Source organism: Phocoena phocoena, chromosome 9, assembly GCF_963924675.1.
Source record: "Phocoena phocoena chromosome 9, mPhoPho1.1, whole genome shotgun sequence".
Classification (NCBI taxonomy): Eukaryota; Metazoa; Chordata; class Mammalia; order Artiodactyla; family Phocoenidae; genus Phocoena; species Phocoena phocoena.
Window position 1 is genome coordinate 71223406 of NC_089227.1, and position 20000 is coordinate 71243405.

A 20000-nucleotide genomic window follows, 5' to 3' on the forward strand; every position below is an offset into this window, starting at 1 on the left:
ATGTATTTTATCTGCTCTTAGTGCTTCACTTTTGATTTCTGTAGTCAAGGATGCGCTAATTTCTGCATTCAAGAAATAGTTAATCCATTATGTTGTCATTTAATTAACTATGGTAATTTGTTATGTTAATTCATGGTGTTCTAGAAATTAACCATTAATTATTTCCTGATTGCATCGAATTGGTAATTGTGTTGTATATTTACATTTTTTTAAATTTTATATGAATGCTGTTCCTCTTGGAAGTCAAACCTCCGCGTAGCTAGAAACAGGATCCTCAAGGTCATGCCCCACTTCGCCTGCACACCGTAGTCTGAAGTTTCATTACTTAGATTCCTGGACCAAATTGATATATATATATATATATATATATACACACTATGTAGAGAATTACATATTTGGACTCTTTCCCCTGGTCTGTGGTCTTACGTACATCCATCCTGGACTAGTAGTGTGAGGCAACAAGCCAGAACGTATCTTTTTACCTGAGACTATTGAGAGCCACATCCTTTACATTTGGACTTATAAATAACCTTTATATTTTTTTTTCTTCCAGAAGCCCAACCTTAGTAAAAAATATACCTACCAGTTTAGGCTATGGAGCAGCTCTGAATGCCAGCTTACAGGTAATATCATTAAATGTGCTTCCCATTATCCTCGGGTCTGAATGTTTCGGCTTTTTTTTTGTTTTTTTTTTTTTTGGCCTGGCTTTGTACTTAGGTGAGATCGTGATTATTCTTAATAGTTGGTTTATCATCCAAGTAAGTTGTAGTACCTAGTACTGTAGAAAGCACTGGTTCTAATTCAAGCTACTTTTGATGTGAAGAAGCAAGAAGGACACCCTGTGGCAAAATCTGGAACACTCGGTTTTCCTGCGAAGGCTAGATTGATAGAAGCTTTTGCAAATGCATGTGGCTGTGCATTAATATTTACCCAGGCTGTCATAAATGATTTCACATCATAGTGTTGGGGAACATGGTGCTTGTGGCAAAAACTTTAAAGTTTAATTATAATATATAATTTTTATGCAGAGGAGGCAAATGTCAGGTCTTCTTTATTTTGAGTTAAGTTCTGGTCAGTTTTAAACAGCAGAGCAACTGCTTGTATTATCTTGGGGTATTTTGCTATACGTGAGGATACACTATTTCATTATGTGGGATGCTGAAACCTGAGTGAGAAAGTTTGCTGGGAGAACTATTGTTTCAGTTGAACATCACACTTAATTTCCTTGGTATTGCTGCCACAAGTTGCCAGTTAGGGACGTTTGTCTTTCCCATACATTTTATTGAAATGCTTCTAAAATACCTGTATCAGAATTGAAACCCGTTAGAAGAAGATAGATGTTTTAAAAAGCATTTGGAAGGGCATTTCCAAAGTTGTCTCACACCCTCTTCATTTCACTAGGCTGCCTTGGCAGAGAGCAGTTTACCTTTGCTAAGTAACCCTGGACTGATCAATAACACCTCCAGCGGCCTGCTGCAGGCTGTCCATGAAGACCTCAATGGTTCCCTGGATCACATCGACAGCAATGGGAACAGCAGCCCGGGCTGCTCACCTCAGCCGCACATGTAAGTGGGGCTAACAGACTCCAAAAGGGGAAGAACCGATATTCCTATGCTTCTCGTATTTACTAGTCTTCTGAAGTTTTGAATGGTGGATAAGTAAAAAATACAAGTTTAAATGGAGTTAAACTGTACCGTGTTTGTGACACGAAAAAGTGTATCAGAACTGCTTTTAATAACCTTTTAGATTCTCTCCAGTGTCCTATAATGATTGTACTAGCAGTCCTCTACAAATTCTTAGTACTACTAACATTCTCTTGAGAGTATAGCGGGGTCTAAGATGAGTCTCCATCTTACGGATCATTATCACAGTTTGGTTTGTATGGTCCAATAAGAATATTCATGATGGAACAAGTTGTCATAATTTTTACTACTGTTACAGGTCTCTAAACCATTTATGAACTGTAGTCAAGATATTTCCCGTTTTTATAAACCGTAAAATGCAAAGTTTAACTGTTAGACACAGTTTACATAGAAGCTGGTAAAGTGTAACTTTTTGCCTGTCTTATAAATCAGTGTAATTACATATTCAACTTTAATTACTGGTGCGTCTGTATTGGCAAGGTTTATATGTTATATTTTATGCAAGACTACGATTCCTATTAATATTTAGCAGCTAACTATATCATTAATTACTCTAAAATCTTTCCCCTACCATCTTTTTAATGGAGCTGAGAGAGTAGATGTATTAAAAATTGATGTATTGTAGATTTCACAAATGTGTGTGACACTTGAAAAAATGCCTGGCCTTATTCAATAGGCCACGCATATCAGTTTCTTGTTTACTAAAAAGTATGGACCCTGCTAGAACTTAGAGTTCAGGAGGGAAAGTTAGAATCTGAATCCTGAACAATCCATTCAGTTGTTAGAATGAGTTTTAACTTAATGTCCATACTTCTGAGAGTTAAACATCACATACTTCTAATTTCAGGTTATTGAGGTAAGAACAGTACTTCCTCTCATTCTTATATTTTCCTCCCCTACTTTTGTACTAAATATCTAGTCAGAGGCCTGAAAGCGAAATATGGTCTTTCTAGCAGCCTATTTCCATTTGACCTTTCACCGGATATTACTTTTGTTGATTTTTGAGACATCTCATTCTATTTGACATATTAATGCCTTTAAGACCATGTGCCTAATTGCTTTATAGCACTTTTACTCTATCACCTTTGTGAAAAACACACGGTGAACATTAATATATTTTATCAGGTTCCAAACCATTACTTTTTCAAAATGGAAAAATTTGTCCTTTGGAAGTGTCTTTAGATGTGTTAAATAATACAAAAGAAGTGATAAAACTGGAAGTAGGGAGAACATATGGATATATGCTCCTAAGAGTAGCGGCGCTCTCACACAAGGCAAGTGAGCAATCCAGCAGAAGTTTCTATATCCCTGCTTTATCCTCTCAGCCATGCAGTGGGTAGCTTGAGGCCTTTTACTTTCAGCCATTCTCCTGAGTATGCCGATGTTTGCTCCCTGTATTAAATGCTAAAACAATAAAACTTTAAAGAGCAAACAAGAGTTAGACGCTGTTTTCCCCCTTTAAAAAAGACCAATTTCAGAGAAATGAAAGGTATTCCTAATAAAAGTGTTTCAGCTATTAATGCAACTCCTTGCGCTCCTATATGGTATACAGGGGTTGTTATGAACGATATATAGAGGGTATGTAGGGAGGTGGTTTTTAAAACATAAGTGTCCAGTGATAAGGATATTAAAATAAAAAATGAATGATTCAATACGATAGTTTATTAAACATTGTGTTTTAGAACCCGAAATAATAATTGGGCTAAATTACAGCATTATTAGGTTACTAGTATTTTTCGTTTGGCAATTGCTATTTTCGATTTTTTCATTTTGTTATTTAGTTACACTTTAATTATAAAATACCTCAGAAAAAATAGTGGGTGTAAAACAATATATAAAAATTGTATATTTAACTCCTGATGTGGTGCCACTATGGGCTTAGAAAACTAAGATGTTCTTAGTCAATATATCGTACATTTTATGCTCATATGAATTAGTGCATGTGAAAAATATTTATGTGTTTTTTCCATAGAGAGATAAAAGGAAAGCTTCCCTCGGCTTATTGGAAATAGATTTCAGAAAAGACAAAAATTGGGGGAAGACCAAATCTTGTTTTTTCCTAAATTATGTAAATTATAATCATGTTTAATTATCTTGCAGAATACTGAGTCAACATTCTCTCTTTGAATCTGTTTCTGCTGCGGTCATAAACGTTTTGTATGTTGGATGTCAAATATTATTGATGGAATGTCACTTCAGTATTCTATATCTGCATCTTTATAGAGTTTTAAGATGCTCGGACTTAAAAAGCATTTTATGTACATTATTAGACAAAGGAAAATATCATCTAATTCGCTCCATCAAAATTTGTCTGCATATGGGCTTCCCTGGTGGCGCAGTGGTTGAGAGTCCACCTGCCGACGCAGGGGACACGGGTTCGTGCCCTGGTCCGGGAAGATCCCACATGCCGCGGAGCGGCTGGGCCCGTGAGCCATGGCCGCTGAGCCTGTGCTCCGCAACGGGAGAGGCCACAACAGTGAGAGGCCCGCGTACCGCAAAAACAAAACAAACAAAAAAAATTTGTCTGCATATAATTGAATGCACTTCAAAGTACTTTTTGAAAATTAAGCAGAAGTGAAAGAATTTTTTTACATTTCAGTAGCATAGTCGTGTGTCCTGAAATGAAATCATGGTACTGGTCCTTGTTGTCATTGTTGTCATTGGTTGGGGGAGGGGAGGGAGTAAGTTAAGCTGATGCAACTGTTAGCAAGAGGCAGAGGGGCCTAGTGGTATTAGTATATGAGCTCTGGTGACAGACTGTGGTGGTTCCAGTCCCAGATTTAGCACTTAACAGCTGAGTACGATTTATTTGTTTCCTCAGTTTTCTCAGCTGAAAGTGAGGTAAGTCATGATAATATGTACTGCATAGGATTCTTGCAAATAAAACAAGTGCCTGGAATATAATAATTGCTCCCTGTGTCCCTCATAGTGCTGTATTCAGAGTTACTGATTTATATTACCTCTTGTAATACCTCATTACTGCTGTAAAGGAGACCATAAACAATATAAAAAAATTTTGCATTTTAATACATTTTTTGTAGGCTCTCCATAACTGTATGGTTACTTTCTTTGGTAGTCAGTCCCTTTGCTTTTCCTCCCACTTCCTCTTATAATTCATGAAGTAAGCAGATCCATAAGAAGTGAAAGAATGTGAGACAGGAATTTATGGTAGGCAGCACCTTACTCAGACTCAACGAGATAAGAGATTTTTGAGATAAGAAGACGTTACCTGAGGTTGGAGGCAACGAACAATCCAAATAGAATAATATCAACCCAGAACAGGAGCTCACGATATCTGCCCGGAGAACATTGCATATGAGGTTTGACAGGAATGTAGAATATATGAAAGGAGACCAGACTGTTGAATGCTTTAAATGTCAAGCTATGGTGTTTGTTTTAATCAGTATGGAACTTACTAATGTTATAAGCTTGGGTTTCACACGACCAGAGATGTGCTTTAGGAAGAGTAATCTGAACGTGTACTGAATGAAGCATGCCTGAATGAAACTCAGGTGAGGTAGGATATTCTGGAGTTGGGAGAGACTGGAAGCAGAAGATGAGTCCTTGCAGGATGTAGTATCTGACTTAAGTACAAGACAGCGAGTGGACAGCAAGGAATCCATACAAGTGCTGTGAAGAGAAATACAGAACAAGACAACTGATTGAATGCTGGGGGCAAAGAGGAAAATTAGGAAAAATCATAGCAACTGTAAAAGCCTGTGAAGAGAAATAGAGAGCACAAGAGGACGGGCTCAAGGGGGGAAATGGTGATGAATTCAGTATTATCCTACTTGCTGAATCCAAGAACATAAATGTCCTTAGATTCAGGAAAAAACAAAATTGAAACTGTTTCTTCATTTAGTCTTTTTATTCAGCTCCAGAATAGTAAAATAAAGTATTCCTGAGGTTGATAGAAAAGATGTTTTGAAGCTTTGGAAGAGTAGAATAACTATGGTTTAGTGCTTCTTATAAATTATTTTTAGAGAACAAGAAAGGCCAAATTATCATCCATATTCTTCATTTTGACGCTCCGTATGTAACACTTCCCCACACTGTGGCTTTCACTCTTAGAGTGCCCTGAATGAAGGCTTTTGCCAAATTAGTGCATTTATTTTGCCTTAACTCTTTGCCTTTCTTCCCTTTCCTTTTTCATTCTCCTCTCTTACCTAAATTCTACCTTTCCTTAAGGGCCTCATCCTATTTTTCCAGGCGGCTTTCCCAAGTAATTTTGCAATCAGGACCTACGTTCTGCTCCACATTTCTGAAGAGCTGGCTGCTTATATCATTATCTGGAACTAACGCAGTGCGTGTGTGTGCGTGTGCGTGTGTGTGCGTGTGCGTGTGTGTGTGTGTGGTCACGCACAGGTGTGCTTGCACATGTGTATGCTCAGTTTGCAGTTATCTCTGGCTTAATGGCAGGTCACTTAAGGCCAAAGACTGTGTTTTAGACATATTATAGCATATGAAACCCCTAACACATTATACCATACAAAGTAAGCACTCAATAACCATATGATAGTGATTATGAAGAATCAAATGGGAGGTAACAGTTAATGAGAAATGGTTTGACTTCACGAGGTAATTTCTCCAAAAGTACACTCCAGGATTCTCTTAGAACTCTGAAGAAGGGAGAAGAAGAGATTTTTAGGAAGAAGAGAAAATGAGATAGAATGCTAGCTAAGAGATCTTTCTAAATATTGGGAGAGTGTGTTTGTGAACTTTTATTTTTAATTTTAATTATTTAGTTAATACGTATTTTATAATTGTCCAAAGTTATGTCAATAGCAAGTGACAGGCCTGCACCGCATTCGTGATTGTCCTCCCGGACCTTGTTAAATTTTATTTATTTTGTTGAAGGTGAAATGAAAAAAAAAATTATTGCGATTAATACAGTATTAATCAGATGTATGTTCAAGAGTATTTTAGCAGAAAGTAGGACAGGTTAAAGTTAGGTGGAATCATACAGATTTTACCTAATAATTTTCTGAAATTGTTTTGACTCTTTTCGATCAAGTAGATTTCTAAAATTTATTTTCTGCTGCTGTTGTAAGAGATCTAGACCCATCATGGTCTGAACAAAAGTAAAGAATACTTCCTGTAAGAGTCTAAGTATCATTACAATTTATAATACTCTTCCCTTCTGCGCCTCAGTGCCAATATTCCCTGATTACCTGACTTTTCAGAGTTTTATAGATTATAGATAAAATTACTTTAGATTCCTATTTTATACCAGTGTTTGCCTCTCATAAAAACTACCTGAAGAGTTAGGATTGATGCTATGTTCAGGTGGAAATAATTTGAACTTACTTTCTTCTCCCATGTGTTAGACTTAAATGAATGAAAAGAGAAGAAAACGTTTGGAGAAGACCTGGAAGGTGAACTCACACTGGTAGAATCAATCCATTTCCTGTCTCCTTCCAAACCTGAGGCAAAAGAGAAATTTAATGATGTACCCGCCATATTTAGTTCAAATCAGTTGTTTCTTTTTTATTAAGCAGTTGTTTCTCCTCACTCTCAGTAAGTTGGCTCAGGTTTGCCTTTTCTTTCTCTTATGAAAATGTTAAATGAGGTTCCCATTTTTATATTTTCAAATGTTGTTTCTAGAGATCAAAACGAATGTTCTTCCTGAGCTGGTTTTGTATGGAGGGCTCCACGCACAAAGCCTTCCATTGTCATGCCGTTCCCCTTTCTGATTATTAGAGTCTCCTACTGTTGAGTTTTCAGATCATTTCTTACGTGTCATTCCTGAATCCTCTTAGCCTCCGTGCCATTTCAAAGTTCTACTTGCTAATATTCTATATTAGTTGCAGGTGATTATTTTTTCTGCCTCTTATTAAAGCAAATGTTTGAAGTTTGCGAGTTAATGAACTTCTGTATAGAATCAGAATGTTAATATGGCTCATGTAAGACTAGAAAATATATTTGTTGTGTTCTTCGAAGCCAAAACTTTAGGGTAAGGAAATCAAGGTCTGCGGCATCGCACAAAAGGAGTAGTGTAGTGTTATTCCAGGACTACAATGGAGATCACATTAATCTTTTTTATTAACATGTTGAATGCACATTCTACACGCCCCAGAACTTTCCATGCATTGCATGTCCCAGTCAGTCATCCTTACAACATCCTCTGCTTCTTGAGAACCTCAGTTCGTTATACCACTCCAATGATAAACTTCAGCCTCTCCTAGCAATAATACTTTGCAACCAAAGACAGCTAAAAGGGACTGCTAGATGCCCATTTTGTGCAACAGTATTGAAAATCTAATATAAATTGTGAAGTGTCATGAAACATAATGAAAATGTTCAAGTATATAATATTACCTTTCTTCCTTCTATTCTCTGTGGCTGCCTTAAAATTTAAATTGCTGTTTGTAGGCACATGTAGAATTTGCAGACCCTACACCTTCGGTTGGTGATATTTTATATAAAATCCCTACAGATCTTAGATCTTTCTGTGGACAAAGGCATTTGAAATTGGAGTGGCTCTGTATATCAGAGGAAAGCAGTTGAAAGTGGCTGACAACTTGAACAAGTGGAATGCTCGTTGTTTTCATGCCTGTTAAGCCTGCACTATTTTTTTGCTGATATTTTGGATCATTAAGTTGCATTAAGAAGAGCTCTAAACATAAAAGCATATTTTTGCTTTACATGTCTTCACAGATTTTTTAATTCACAATTTTTCATTTATCTTTAATTTTTTTTCCCTAACATTTCTGGGCCTCATAATTTTATTCTGATTTAATTCTATTTTTATTTAACCTCTAAACTTTTTTATTAACTTTGCTAGTTAGCTTTGAGATCTCTTTCCAAAGTGATGGTACAGAACTTATGACTATGCCAGCTCTTTATTATCTCATCTTTTTTTTTAAGTGCTACAAGTATGGCTCAGTAGCCACTGTTCTTTTTTACATTATTCCAGTCCCCGTATGTGGCACTTACAGCTCATTCTAGTTCCTCCTAATAAAAAAGATCCTCCCAGAGATACAGTGCCTTCAGCTAAAAAGTGCTGTATCCCCACCGTGCCAATAGTGGAAATTTGTGGGTTCCTGTAGGGTTTTAAAGGATTTTTATAGAACTATACAGATGGTATTTAAGTTTTCTGTTATGAATGCCCGCAATTTAGGCAAAGGGTGTCAGAAAACTTTTAGGTGACAGTATTGTAGCCTACTGCTTCTGTTTTATATCTAAAGAAGATACTTTGTTAGGAGGTACATCTTCCTTTGCACTAACACTATTTGAGCCTTAGAGGGTCAAAAAGTAATTGACTGAATTGTTTAAAAATGAATATTGTTATTCAGCATTTTTTCCTTCTAGTACCAGGAGAAAATACCATAGTACCATGTATACCCATATGGTATTTTAACTTCAGTTCTTGACATAGGGCTTAGGGAAGTGGATGTCTATTAGGTGATATGGGTATTTTATGACTAAAGATATTTATTATGTAAAGTTGACGGTCACTTCAGAATATTACTTAATGTGAAGATACTTTACATAAGAAATTATATTTTAATATGTGTTAAAATTATATTCATTTTGACTACTTTGGGAGAATTTTAAATTGACCTTTCAAATAAGTACAGCAATGTATTTTAAAACTTTGACACTAATAAACAGAGTTTCAAACTTGATCTCAGGGTTCCTACATTCCGTAAGTAGTTTCTATCATTAGGATAGAATTAAACAATTTATATAAGCAACAGATGACAAATAATTTCACATAACTAGTGGAAACTGACATTCTTCCATTTGCTCAACATTATCTTAATCTTTGAGCACTGAAAATGGTATAACATCAGCAAGACATTTAAAAGGCAGAAGCAGGAGTAATCATTGGTCACATAATGTTATCTAACTCTTGATAAATTTACCATTTGCAACACTAAATCTCAGGTCCCTTTTGTTAATTAGCAGGTCAGAGAAAGACATAATCTTCTAGATTTAGAACAAAAGCTATTGTTTTTACTCCCTATTCCATTCTCGTGCTAAGAACTAACAGCGTAGCTAAGCACAGTTCAGGAGGAAACTGAACATTGAGTCAGTCTTACGGTTTAATTTGAGCAAAGGAATAACTCCAGCAGAGCAGCCAGTCTCCCAGATTAGATAGACCTAATGACACGAGCCATATGTAATTCTGGTGAAGAGCCATCTCTGTCAAGATATCCAAGAAACAGCTTCACCAGGAGCGGGCAGTGAATGGGCAGCATCCCATCAGGGCAGCTTGGCAAAGGAAACAGACAACAGTCCAGAAAAGATGGGTGAGCCATGTCAGCGAGGGCTGCCCAGAGCCATACTATAGCCCAACTATAGGACTTTGAGGTCCTGATCTTCAAGGAATCAGAACCCTAATTATCAATGAGAAATTAGAGAGAAACAGGAACATATACTTTGTGTGCCATATGCCCATCCTGACATTTCTGACTGAAACTTGGTCCAAGGAACAAGGCAAAAACGATTTTTGGATGAATGGTTCAAAGGAGTTTTGGAGCAGCAGCAAAGCTGACTTAATGGCCAAATGTCAAGATGTAATTTAGATTTTCTTTTATTTCTCTGACCAATAGATTAGAAATATAAAAGTCCTTAGATATATACCTGAATGTTTATTGAAAGCTACCATTTATGAGACACAAAATGGAATGGTACCAATTGTCTCTCAATGGGCAACTGTTTTGATTCTGAGATTGAGCACAGCATATTTGTACTCCTCAATGATCAAAGTAATTACATTTATATTTTCATTTCATCACAGCTGTTCTGATCACATCTATTACTTTTATAAATCAAATGGTAAATCTTAAAGAATTTAATTGTGCTTTTTATAATCGGCACTACAGCAAAACTATGTGAAATCATTTGGGAGTAAGCCTCCAAATCATGTAAAATCCAGTTTCTTTAAACAATGTTGTATAAATTTGAATAAATTATAATATAATGTTAAAGGTAAGGACAAGAAATCTTAGAGAAATTTCATATACATTTATATATATATATGCATGCGATTTATAAAATTCGGTTTCATTAACCTTAATCCACCTTTTTGTTATATTTCTTAGAACTTCTGTTGACTTTAAATAGAACTTTGGAACTCTACCTTGGGGTCAGATCTTTTGGGATGTAGAATAGAATTATAAAATGCATTCTTAAGAACGGCAGTGTGTAGCTTAGAAGAGAAAATGTTATTACAATTCTCAGAATATAATATTCCTTTGCAATCACACACTTAAATGGCTGCATTTTCTAGAAAGTAGAGTATGGGAGTTACAAGATTTATTAAATATATTAGTATTAAAGTCGTATTCTGACTTCAAGATGAAAAATTAACATTTATTTGGCTGTTTGTCCTTAGCCACAGTGAAGAGGTATGAGAAACTCTGTAGGGCATTTTCTAATTACATTCTGAATAAAGTAAACTAAACAAGGTATAATATGGCATGAGGAATCATCACTCCAATTTTTCTATCCTCTTTTAATGGTTGTACATTTCTGAGAGGAGGAATATTTTCCTTTTCATCCAGAAATAAGCAGGAATTTTATCTACTGAACTGGAATAATGGTTCTGGGTACTGTCCTAATGGCAACTATGTTCAAACTCATCCAAATCAAAAGGAAGGTCAGTTCGTTCAACATAAGAATGTCTGTGGTAAATGTTAATTTACAGGAGAGAAAACAGTCTTGAAAAACAATAAAATTGGAAAAATACTGAATCATAGTAGTAAAGATCTGTTTTATAATTCCTTAATTGATAAAATAAGAGCTAATTTATCATTTCTAGTTGTTTTTAATTATATGAACTTATTCACTTCTGTACACGAGAATTAAATATTTCTCTAATGTGTGCTTAAATTTGGAATATAAAAATCTAGATTATAGTGAAAGAAATCAGAGTTATCATTTCAAAAGAATAAAATCATAAATAGAATTACTTAAATAATTTCTTAATGACTGTATAAATAACTTCAGTTGTTTAATTACTCACATTAGCCTAAGATCATTTCTCAGTTTAGAAAGTACTTGCAAAATGTTTTCTTTTAAAAGTAAACTTTTCCATTTAAAACTTTAGTTTCATTTTTTAGGTTATTTCTGTGATATGTTAAACTAAAATACTTCCTAAATAAAATATTACTCTAAAAGTTACAAATGTTTAATTTAAGAAATGTGAATTGTTTCTCATTTCAACCTGACTTTGTACAAATGGAGATACCTAAACTTGCAGTTTTTATAAATCTACCATTAAATTCCAAATATAATTATATCATTTCCTTGTACATATACTAGAAGGAAATGAGTAAAATTGAATTTCCACAATCTCCATTTTTCATATGCTTTCTGAATGAGCATCAATTATTTTACCAGTTTCCCTGTGAAACTTCTTTGGAAAAAAAATGACTTTTTGAAAATGTTTTATTTGGGCTTCCCTGGTGGCGCAGTGGTTGAGAGTCCGCCTGCCGATGCAGGGGACACGGGTTCATGCCCCGGTCCGGGAAGATCCCACATGCCGCGGAGTGGCTGGGCCCGTGAGCCGTGGCCTCTGGGCCTGCGCATCCGGAGCCTGTGCTCCGCAACGGGAAGGGCCGCAACAGTGAGAGGCCCGCGTACCGCAAAAAAAAAAAGAAAAAATGTTTTATTTGATGTGGTTATAGCTTCCAGGATAGCTACTCAAAAATAACAAAACAAAACCAAAAACTGAGCCTCATGAAACTAAATCTTCCATTTTAATAAAGGAGTCTGTGTTTGTATTTTGGAATCCATTTTACATCTCCGAAACAATGATACTTATGTGGTAAGCATGAAGGTTTTGCCATTGGCAAATTTGAACTAATTGAATAAAAATGTATTCAAACACATATGAAATTACAAAGTGGTAATCATACACTTTGATTTTTAAATGCTTATAATAGTTATCATTATTCATTCAACGGCTTTGTGCCAAGTACTAAATAGACATTGTAGACAGTTAAAAGGAAGTCTCATCTTCTCTAAGTATTTCCTTTTAATTACAAAATTTTTGATGCTATTTTGTGAGTCAAAACCTATGCAAATCAATGGACAGCCTTAGCCTGTAGCGATACTCAGTCTATTCTGATATTTTTTAATGTCATTAATCAACAGTTAAGATATAACAATATATGAGATAAAGAAGAATTTGTATGATTGTAAACATTTTCTTTTAGAGTTAATCAATGTATCCCATGTAGGTTAAAGGTATACAAACTAAATTAAGTAGAAGTATCAAGAAACTTGAACGTCAAGAACTTTAATAAATCAGTATTGAGTAGGAAATAGATGTGTGGTTTAAGGTCTACACATATTTCAGTACGTTCAATATGTTTCTCAGTGTACTGTATATATAAATTCATTTTACTGGATAAAGATTGCTATATTGGGCCAAATAAAATTATTTTTCATAGTAAAACTGAAGCATGAAGACCTTAATGCTATTTCTGAGGATAGGTTTTTGACTGTTATCTGGGGAGTAACGTTTTTTATATTAATGATCCACAGTTACTGATAGAAACATGTTATATCCTTCGGGTATGCTAGGGCAATTATTCTTATAGGATTTTTAAGATGTATCATGTATCATATCTCATGTATCATGTTTATTACTCTTTTTCAATAAGTATATGTTATTTAATGTATTTAACTTTCTCTCAAACAACTAGGGTTATCTGAAGAAAGATATAAGGGGGCCTCCTAAAATGAGTAAACCACATAAAAACAATTTTACCTAGTCTTACCTTTAGTCTTGACTTGTAAATGTTTGATTAAATTAACTTTACATTGCCTGAAATCGCCCATATTGTAGAGATGAGCCATTAATTGTAAGTTTTTCTTCACAGCATTTGTTGACATCTATCATAACATTTAAGACTTAAAATTTTTATCATTAGTATTAAAAAATATTGTATTTATGAAGGGCCCAATCAAATTTACATTGTGCCACTGAATTACTCATAAATGATGACACTGTATAACTCTAAGATATTGCTCCCAAATTCCTGTCCGGTCTCATCCTACAAGTATTCCTCTCTAGGCAGATTGCCCACGCCAAGGCAAAAGAATGATCTATTCTCTTGATGATATCTAAATAAAGAAACACCATTGTGATTCTATAGTCTAACATCTATTGACTTAAACATGTTTTGAACATCTCAGTTTCAGAGAACTTTATTCATAGTACTTCCTTATTTTAAAGGAAAAATAGGAACAGTTTATAGGATCTTTTACTTCGTCTTAATTAAGGAGAAAATGAAGACAATTTACATTTCTCTAGAGAACATACAGTGTGATCACAATCAAAAAAGGTAAAGTTTTCCATTATGATTTGACTCTGCCGTAGGATGTTGGCAACAATAACATGGCTTCTGCCTTTCATTGATGCCTTGGGTACTTATAAATTTCACAACTAAAGGGGCAACACATTTCTTTAGGCAACAGATCAGTCTAGTAATGTAGCTAGTCCTCTCTTTGTGTTTTTGGTATATGCCATTATAAGGGTGGGCTGTAACACTGAGCAGTTAAACTAGAGCATAAAATCCAACTGCTACTTTGCATTTCCTTCTGGTAGAAGCTTGGCAGGTTGAATGGAGCAGAGATGTTTCATTCATTTAAGTTGAATAAACGTTTCTTGAGCACCTATTATGTGCGACATAGTCTGTTGGAAACTGGCAGGTGATCTGTTATCTACAAAGAGGTAGAACTCTAATCGAGGGATGGATATGTACAAAGGTAAGGAGGGAGTCCAAGTAAAGGAAGGAAGAGAGTTATAACCAAATTGCAAATTAAGTGTACATATGCACATGAAGAATCATGAAAGTCTTCATGGAGGAGATAGCTTTGAGTTATGCTTAACATGAAATCAATTTTTAGGTTGAACTTTATGAAATTATTGATATTTGACTGGGTTCTTTTTTGCTTACAGAAATAGCAATCTTAAACTTTTCAACCTACATTAAGCAGAGATGAGGAAAGAGAAGATAGATACAAAGGATTTGAGTGTATGAGCAAAGGTGACTAAGATATAAAGCATGAGTCTCATTCAGAGAATAGATCATTCTTTCGCCTTGGCATGGACAATCTGCCTAGAGAGGAGACTGGATAGGAATTTGGGAACCATAGCTTAGAGTTCATTAATCTCCAAGCTGATGATAGGGTAGGGGCATTGAAAATTCACCAATTATTTGGAGATCCTTAGCAAGACCCTCAAGGGTATATGTTACCTACTTTTAAAAAGACTTACCCTTTTCTTCTTTGCTACTCGTCCCTGGGTATACTGTATTTTTTCACTTGAAAAAGTGTCCACACTTTTTTTATGCCATTTTCCCTCAATATTCAGTTTAAAATATATTTTTCTTTAAGATGACTTAAGAACTCAGACTGAAAATTAAAAACAAAATTTCCAGAGATCAAGTATCAGCAGCCTTTATGAACGTGGCCATTGCTCCTGCTAGCAACTTAATCACGATGAGGACTGTAGAGAAATTTGTTTCAAAAGCTTCCCATCTTCTACTTTCCGATATCCAAGCATTCCAGGATCTGCTTCCCCTCTTCCTCGAGCGATTAAAATGACAAATATAAAGATTCATCAAAATTGAATGAGTTATGAAGAGTCATCATCTATTTTAACTTTTAGAATTTTTGACAGAGATTTAGGCTCTTCTATCTTCTTGGTAGAGTGTAGAAGGGAACTATTTCACATACATATAAATTTAAAAGCAAGTATATACAAAACTTTTTAGTCCACAACCAATACCCTTAATTCTTCACTTCTCTCCACGTTTCTAATCCTGCTACCTTATTCCTGGCCATCATGACCTTATTACACTGTTTTAGTAAACTAGCTGGTTACCTTACCTCCAGTGGCCTACGTTCCATCTATGCTTTGCAAATTAATCCTCCTAAAACGCTTCTATCTTTTCACTGCCATGCTCAAAAACCATCAATAGCCCTTCAGCTGGTAGAGAATAAATTTTAAACTCCATAAATGCAACTCAAGGGCACTTCACCATCTGACCTTGTTCTGCTTTCTAACATATTTCTTTATCACCAACCCTCCTTTCCCCATGGCCTCTACACACTCTCAGCGTTCCTACAACACATATAAAATTCTCTCTTTTTCCCATTTCCACTCAGAATGCCCTTTTCCTCAACTCTGCGTAATGAACGTTTTCATATATTTCAAAGCCTACGTGAAGTGACAGCTTCCTCCGTCGTAGATCATTGACTGAATGCATTGCCAGAATTTCTCTCCCATCTTTCATAACACTTTGTCTGTTATGGTATAGATCACATTCTGCTTGGCATCGAAGTTACCTGTGTGTATGTCTTACTTCCTCTATACACTTGTGTGTATGTCTTACTTCCTCTATACTATTTTTAGTCTATTAGACTAAAAGCTGTATGAGAACAGGAACCATTTTCTGTATCAGCCCCTAGACCAGTAGTTTGCAAATAATGTTTATTGAATTGATTTTTTCACTTCTAGCAAGAAGTAATGTTTATCCTTGTAGAAGTATTTCCATTTCAGCTACTGACTTTCAACCTTTCTGTCAGGAAGTATTAACAGACTTTATGTCTCTCCACCACTGAATACTTTCCCTCTAACTATCTAAAGAAGTTCCAAATAGCTTTCTAATTCTCCTAAGTGTAAATTACATCAAATTAGGAGGTTGGCTATTCCTTCTTCAAGCAAGAAATTTAAATCACTGCTTTTCTGTAGTAAGTAATAGGTAGTGGACTTGGAGTAGTTGAATTGGAAATCTTGTGTTTCACTGACAGAACGATTTTTAAACTGTTCACAATTAATTCCTGGATTCTCGTTTAAATGAATACTCATTATCTACCAAATGGATAATTTGCTTTAAAATCAAAGATGAAGTTACTTCCAAATCCACTTAAAGGAATAGGACATATTTCATCAGGTTTAGAAGAACTACTAAAGTGACTGTCAAGGTAAATATGTCTACCTGCTGTCTCTGCCCTTCTATGCCAGAAGTCTGTACTCTTCTGTGATAACCTAGATGCTTGGTATGTATTAGGTGCCCAGTAAACAAATGAAGTGCTGGATAGATTATCCAATCCAGACTTCATAGACTCCTGCCTTAAGATAACGTTACAAATAAGTCTATTTATTATCCTTTATTCAAGATCTCACAGATGAGACAATAAGAAATCAATTATTCCACTAGTTTTTTTTTCTTTTTGTTCATAAGTTAAGAAAAAAAAAACAATTAAGTCCTCAGTTTCAATAGTTTCATTCTATTTGCTCAAAGTAGCTTCTACTTTACTTATTATTAAGGGCTCTATTAAGGACTGCAGCTCAATCTGTAAGACACCTCAAATCGAAACTGAAAGGAGCCGTGCATAAATTTCAAATCAGGGAGGAAAAATGGCATGATGAATATCCAAACCATCCACAATATATCTTCTTCAAACCCAGAAAGAGTTTTATCACCAGGATAGATAGTCAAGAATTTCTCTCGTCTGTCCATCTGAACTTGTTCTTCCTTTACTGTCTTTAATGAATTCCAGTAGGAGTATAGATGCTTTGGGATTCTGCTTAGAGGCAAATAATCTCTCCCAGCTGTTAACCCCTCCAGTATCACTTAATTGCTATCCCTCTTAGGACACTTATGGCTGGCAACTGTGTACATATTTGAGTACATATTTCTCCCATACCAGACTGCAACTTCTTTGATAGATGTTTAAATGCCTCCACAGTGCCTTATATCTAGAGGGTACGCAATAAACGCGTTAAATTAATCATTGGCAATAGGAGATAATGTTATTGGCTTTTCCTGTCAAAGTGAGATTGATGCTCTTTATGCCATTATGGACACAGGCGACTTGACTCAACCCACGGCATAAAAGAACTTTTGGCAGAAAATTTATTGTCTATCAGGCTTATATATATTGCTATGTCTCTTAAAATTTCCATATTTCAGTCAACTTTGAGTTCATCTATTTAAGGTTTCTCCAGCTGAATATATATTATCAGACTTCATAAACTTCAGTGTACATAGCACATGTGATGCAGGCCTGGACCATTCAATGCATGTATGTTAATGATTTCACTGACAAGTTATGATGAGGGAGGCCTGGGATGGGATGGCTGAGGAGTGTAAGTGCGGGGGCTCTGCCTACCAAACATTTCAACAATGGTCTTTCTACTTTGAAGTTTACTTTCCTCTGTTGATCTAAAAATGGTCAGAGACAGGACCTGAGATTTTGGCTTACTGCCGTAGTGTTCAGGAATGTGTTAGTAAATAATTCTTTGGAATAATTATAGTAATATGTTGTGTTATTTTGTCCCTTTTATACCTTAAATGTACCTTTAAGGAAATGTAGCTAGTCAATACTTTAATAGCCCTAATGCCTGGCATTTGGTATGTGGGGCACTTATATCTTTGTTTTATGACTTTTCTGGTATAGTAATAAAAGTCTTAATTTGTAGAAGGGCTAAAATGTTTTAAGAGCTAATTAAGTTCGTACGTTGTTTAAAAAGCAATCCGTGTACTTATACTATAACTTCTTCCAAAAAAGGATTTAAGGTTGTAATTATATCATGAGTGTATCTAACACTGATCACTTATGAGCCAGTCACTGTTCCAAGTGTTCTGCATACACAAAAAATCATTTACTCCTCATAACTACTATGTAAAGTAGGTACTTTATTATCTCTGCCTTATGAATAAAGAAACAGAGGCACAGAGACATTAAGTAACTTCCCCAAGGTCACACAGCTAGGAAGTAAAGGAGCCAGTGTTTAAACCCAAGCGTTTTATCCTCAAAGCTCACTGAATTCTTAAACACTGTAGTATTAACCACTTATCCACTGCTGCATGACTAAAGATTATAAATGAGGTGCCTAAATTATTCAAGATTACTTTATGCTACACTAATAAGTTAATCAGAATACTAAATACATAAAAATTATACCCTGTTAATTAAGAACCTTTATATGATTCAACTGGAGAAGAGGATATGTAAGGAGGAATTGGTGAGCACTGCATAGACAGGGAGTTACTTTAAAGGGTTTCCTTTATTTTATTTGAATTGTCAGAGGAATTTCTTTGGTGAAGGGGAGCATTTTTCCTGGGAGAAAATCTAATTATCCTATAATAGAGTAACACATGGTATCCTGAAGAATTTGGAAAAATGAACACTACAGAGATAGCCCCTTCTTTCCCATAGATAAATTAAATGACCCTCATATCCTATAATGGGAGGAAGAAGGGAAAGATACTGCTGATGGCTGCAGAAGAGACTAATTTCCGATTCATTCTACAACCCACCAAAGGCATGTGGTTTCCTTGGGTTTCATTTCCTTTGAATTGGCATACAGGACATGTGAAAACATGGAGCTCTCTGAGATCCAAAAGTGAGAAACCTAATATAAGTGGAGATAATCATGATAGAATTGTATTTTTTTTGAAAAGGATTCCACCAATGAATAGGCATAGGTACTATAACTTTCAAGCAATTTTATTCCCTGGGATGCTTAAACTTCTCTTGCTACATTTTATTTCTTTTTTAGACATTGTATTGGTGGCAATCGGATATTTTTAAGAACTGAGCATTCATAATTATTGGCTGTGGTTTTAGTTTATTTTAGTAAATGAGCAGCCTAACACTGTAGCCTTAAGGGAAAATTTCATTTACATCTTTCTCAGGTCTGATACCTTGTTCACAAACTAATTCTGAGTGAAAGGATTCTAAGAACACTTAATTCCAGAGAGAAATTTTCTCTTTTATAGTTGATACAAATGAAACTCTTAATGCCTTGATGGCACATCGTTTATTCAGTTAACACATATTTACGAGGTGCTTGCTATGGATACAGCTCTCTTGATCTGTGAAGTTCATAGTCTAGTAGGCAAGACACAGTACAGCCACCACCAGAAAGAGTTCAGTACAGTACATGTGATAAAGGCAACGTGAGATAGCAAGAATAACCGGGTTCCAAGAAACAGTCCAGAGGCCAGTTGTAATACTAGTCCTGGCTCTGCCTGTATTTATCATAACTCTTGGAAAGTTACTAATTTTTTCATCTGTAAAACAGGAGCATTGGATAAAATTATGTTTGATACAGTGTTAGGATTCCAAGATTCTATAGTTTTGGGTAAAAGAATGATCCAAAAAAAAAAAAAAAAAGCTTTGGAGGGTTGAAGTAGGAGGTCAGTGAAAGCCAGACAGGTCAAACAAACTCTTTAGAAGTAGGTAAGATATAACTTGGTCCTTATATGGTAGACAGGATGTGCACAGGTAGAACACAGTGAGGAAGGGAATGCCAGGTTCTGTGCACACACAGTGAGTTGAAGAGGAAAGCGCAGACCAAGTCAGCGTGAAAAAATGACTTGG

General features: G+C 35.4%; 1 protein-coding gene across 11 annotated transcripts in view; it reads left to right on the plus strand.

Moving 5' to 3' along the window:
- Nucleotides 1–20000, plus strand: part of FOXP2 (forkhead box P2) — a 248483-nt gene that overhangs the window by 222036 nt on the left and 6447 nt on the right. For all 11 annotated transcript variants that reach the window (XM_065883467.1, XM_065883476.1, XM_065883477.1 and 8 more), the window contains 2 exons: nt 554–623; nt 1402–1565. In XM_065883467.1, the coding sequence (XP_065739539.1) occupies nt 554–623; nt 1402–1565 (234 nt within the window). The remainder of the gene's footprint in view (nt 1–553; nt 624–1401; nt 1566–20000) is intronic.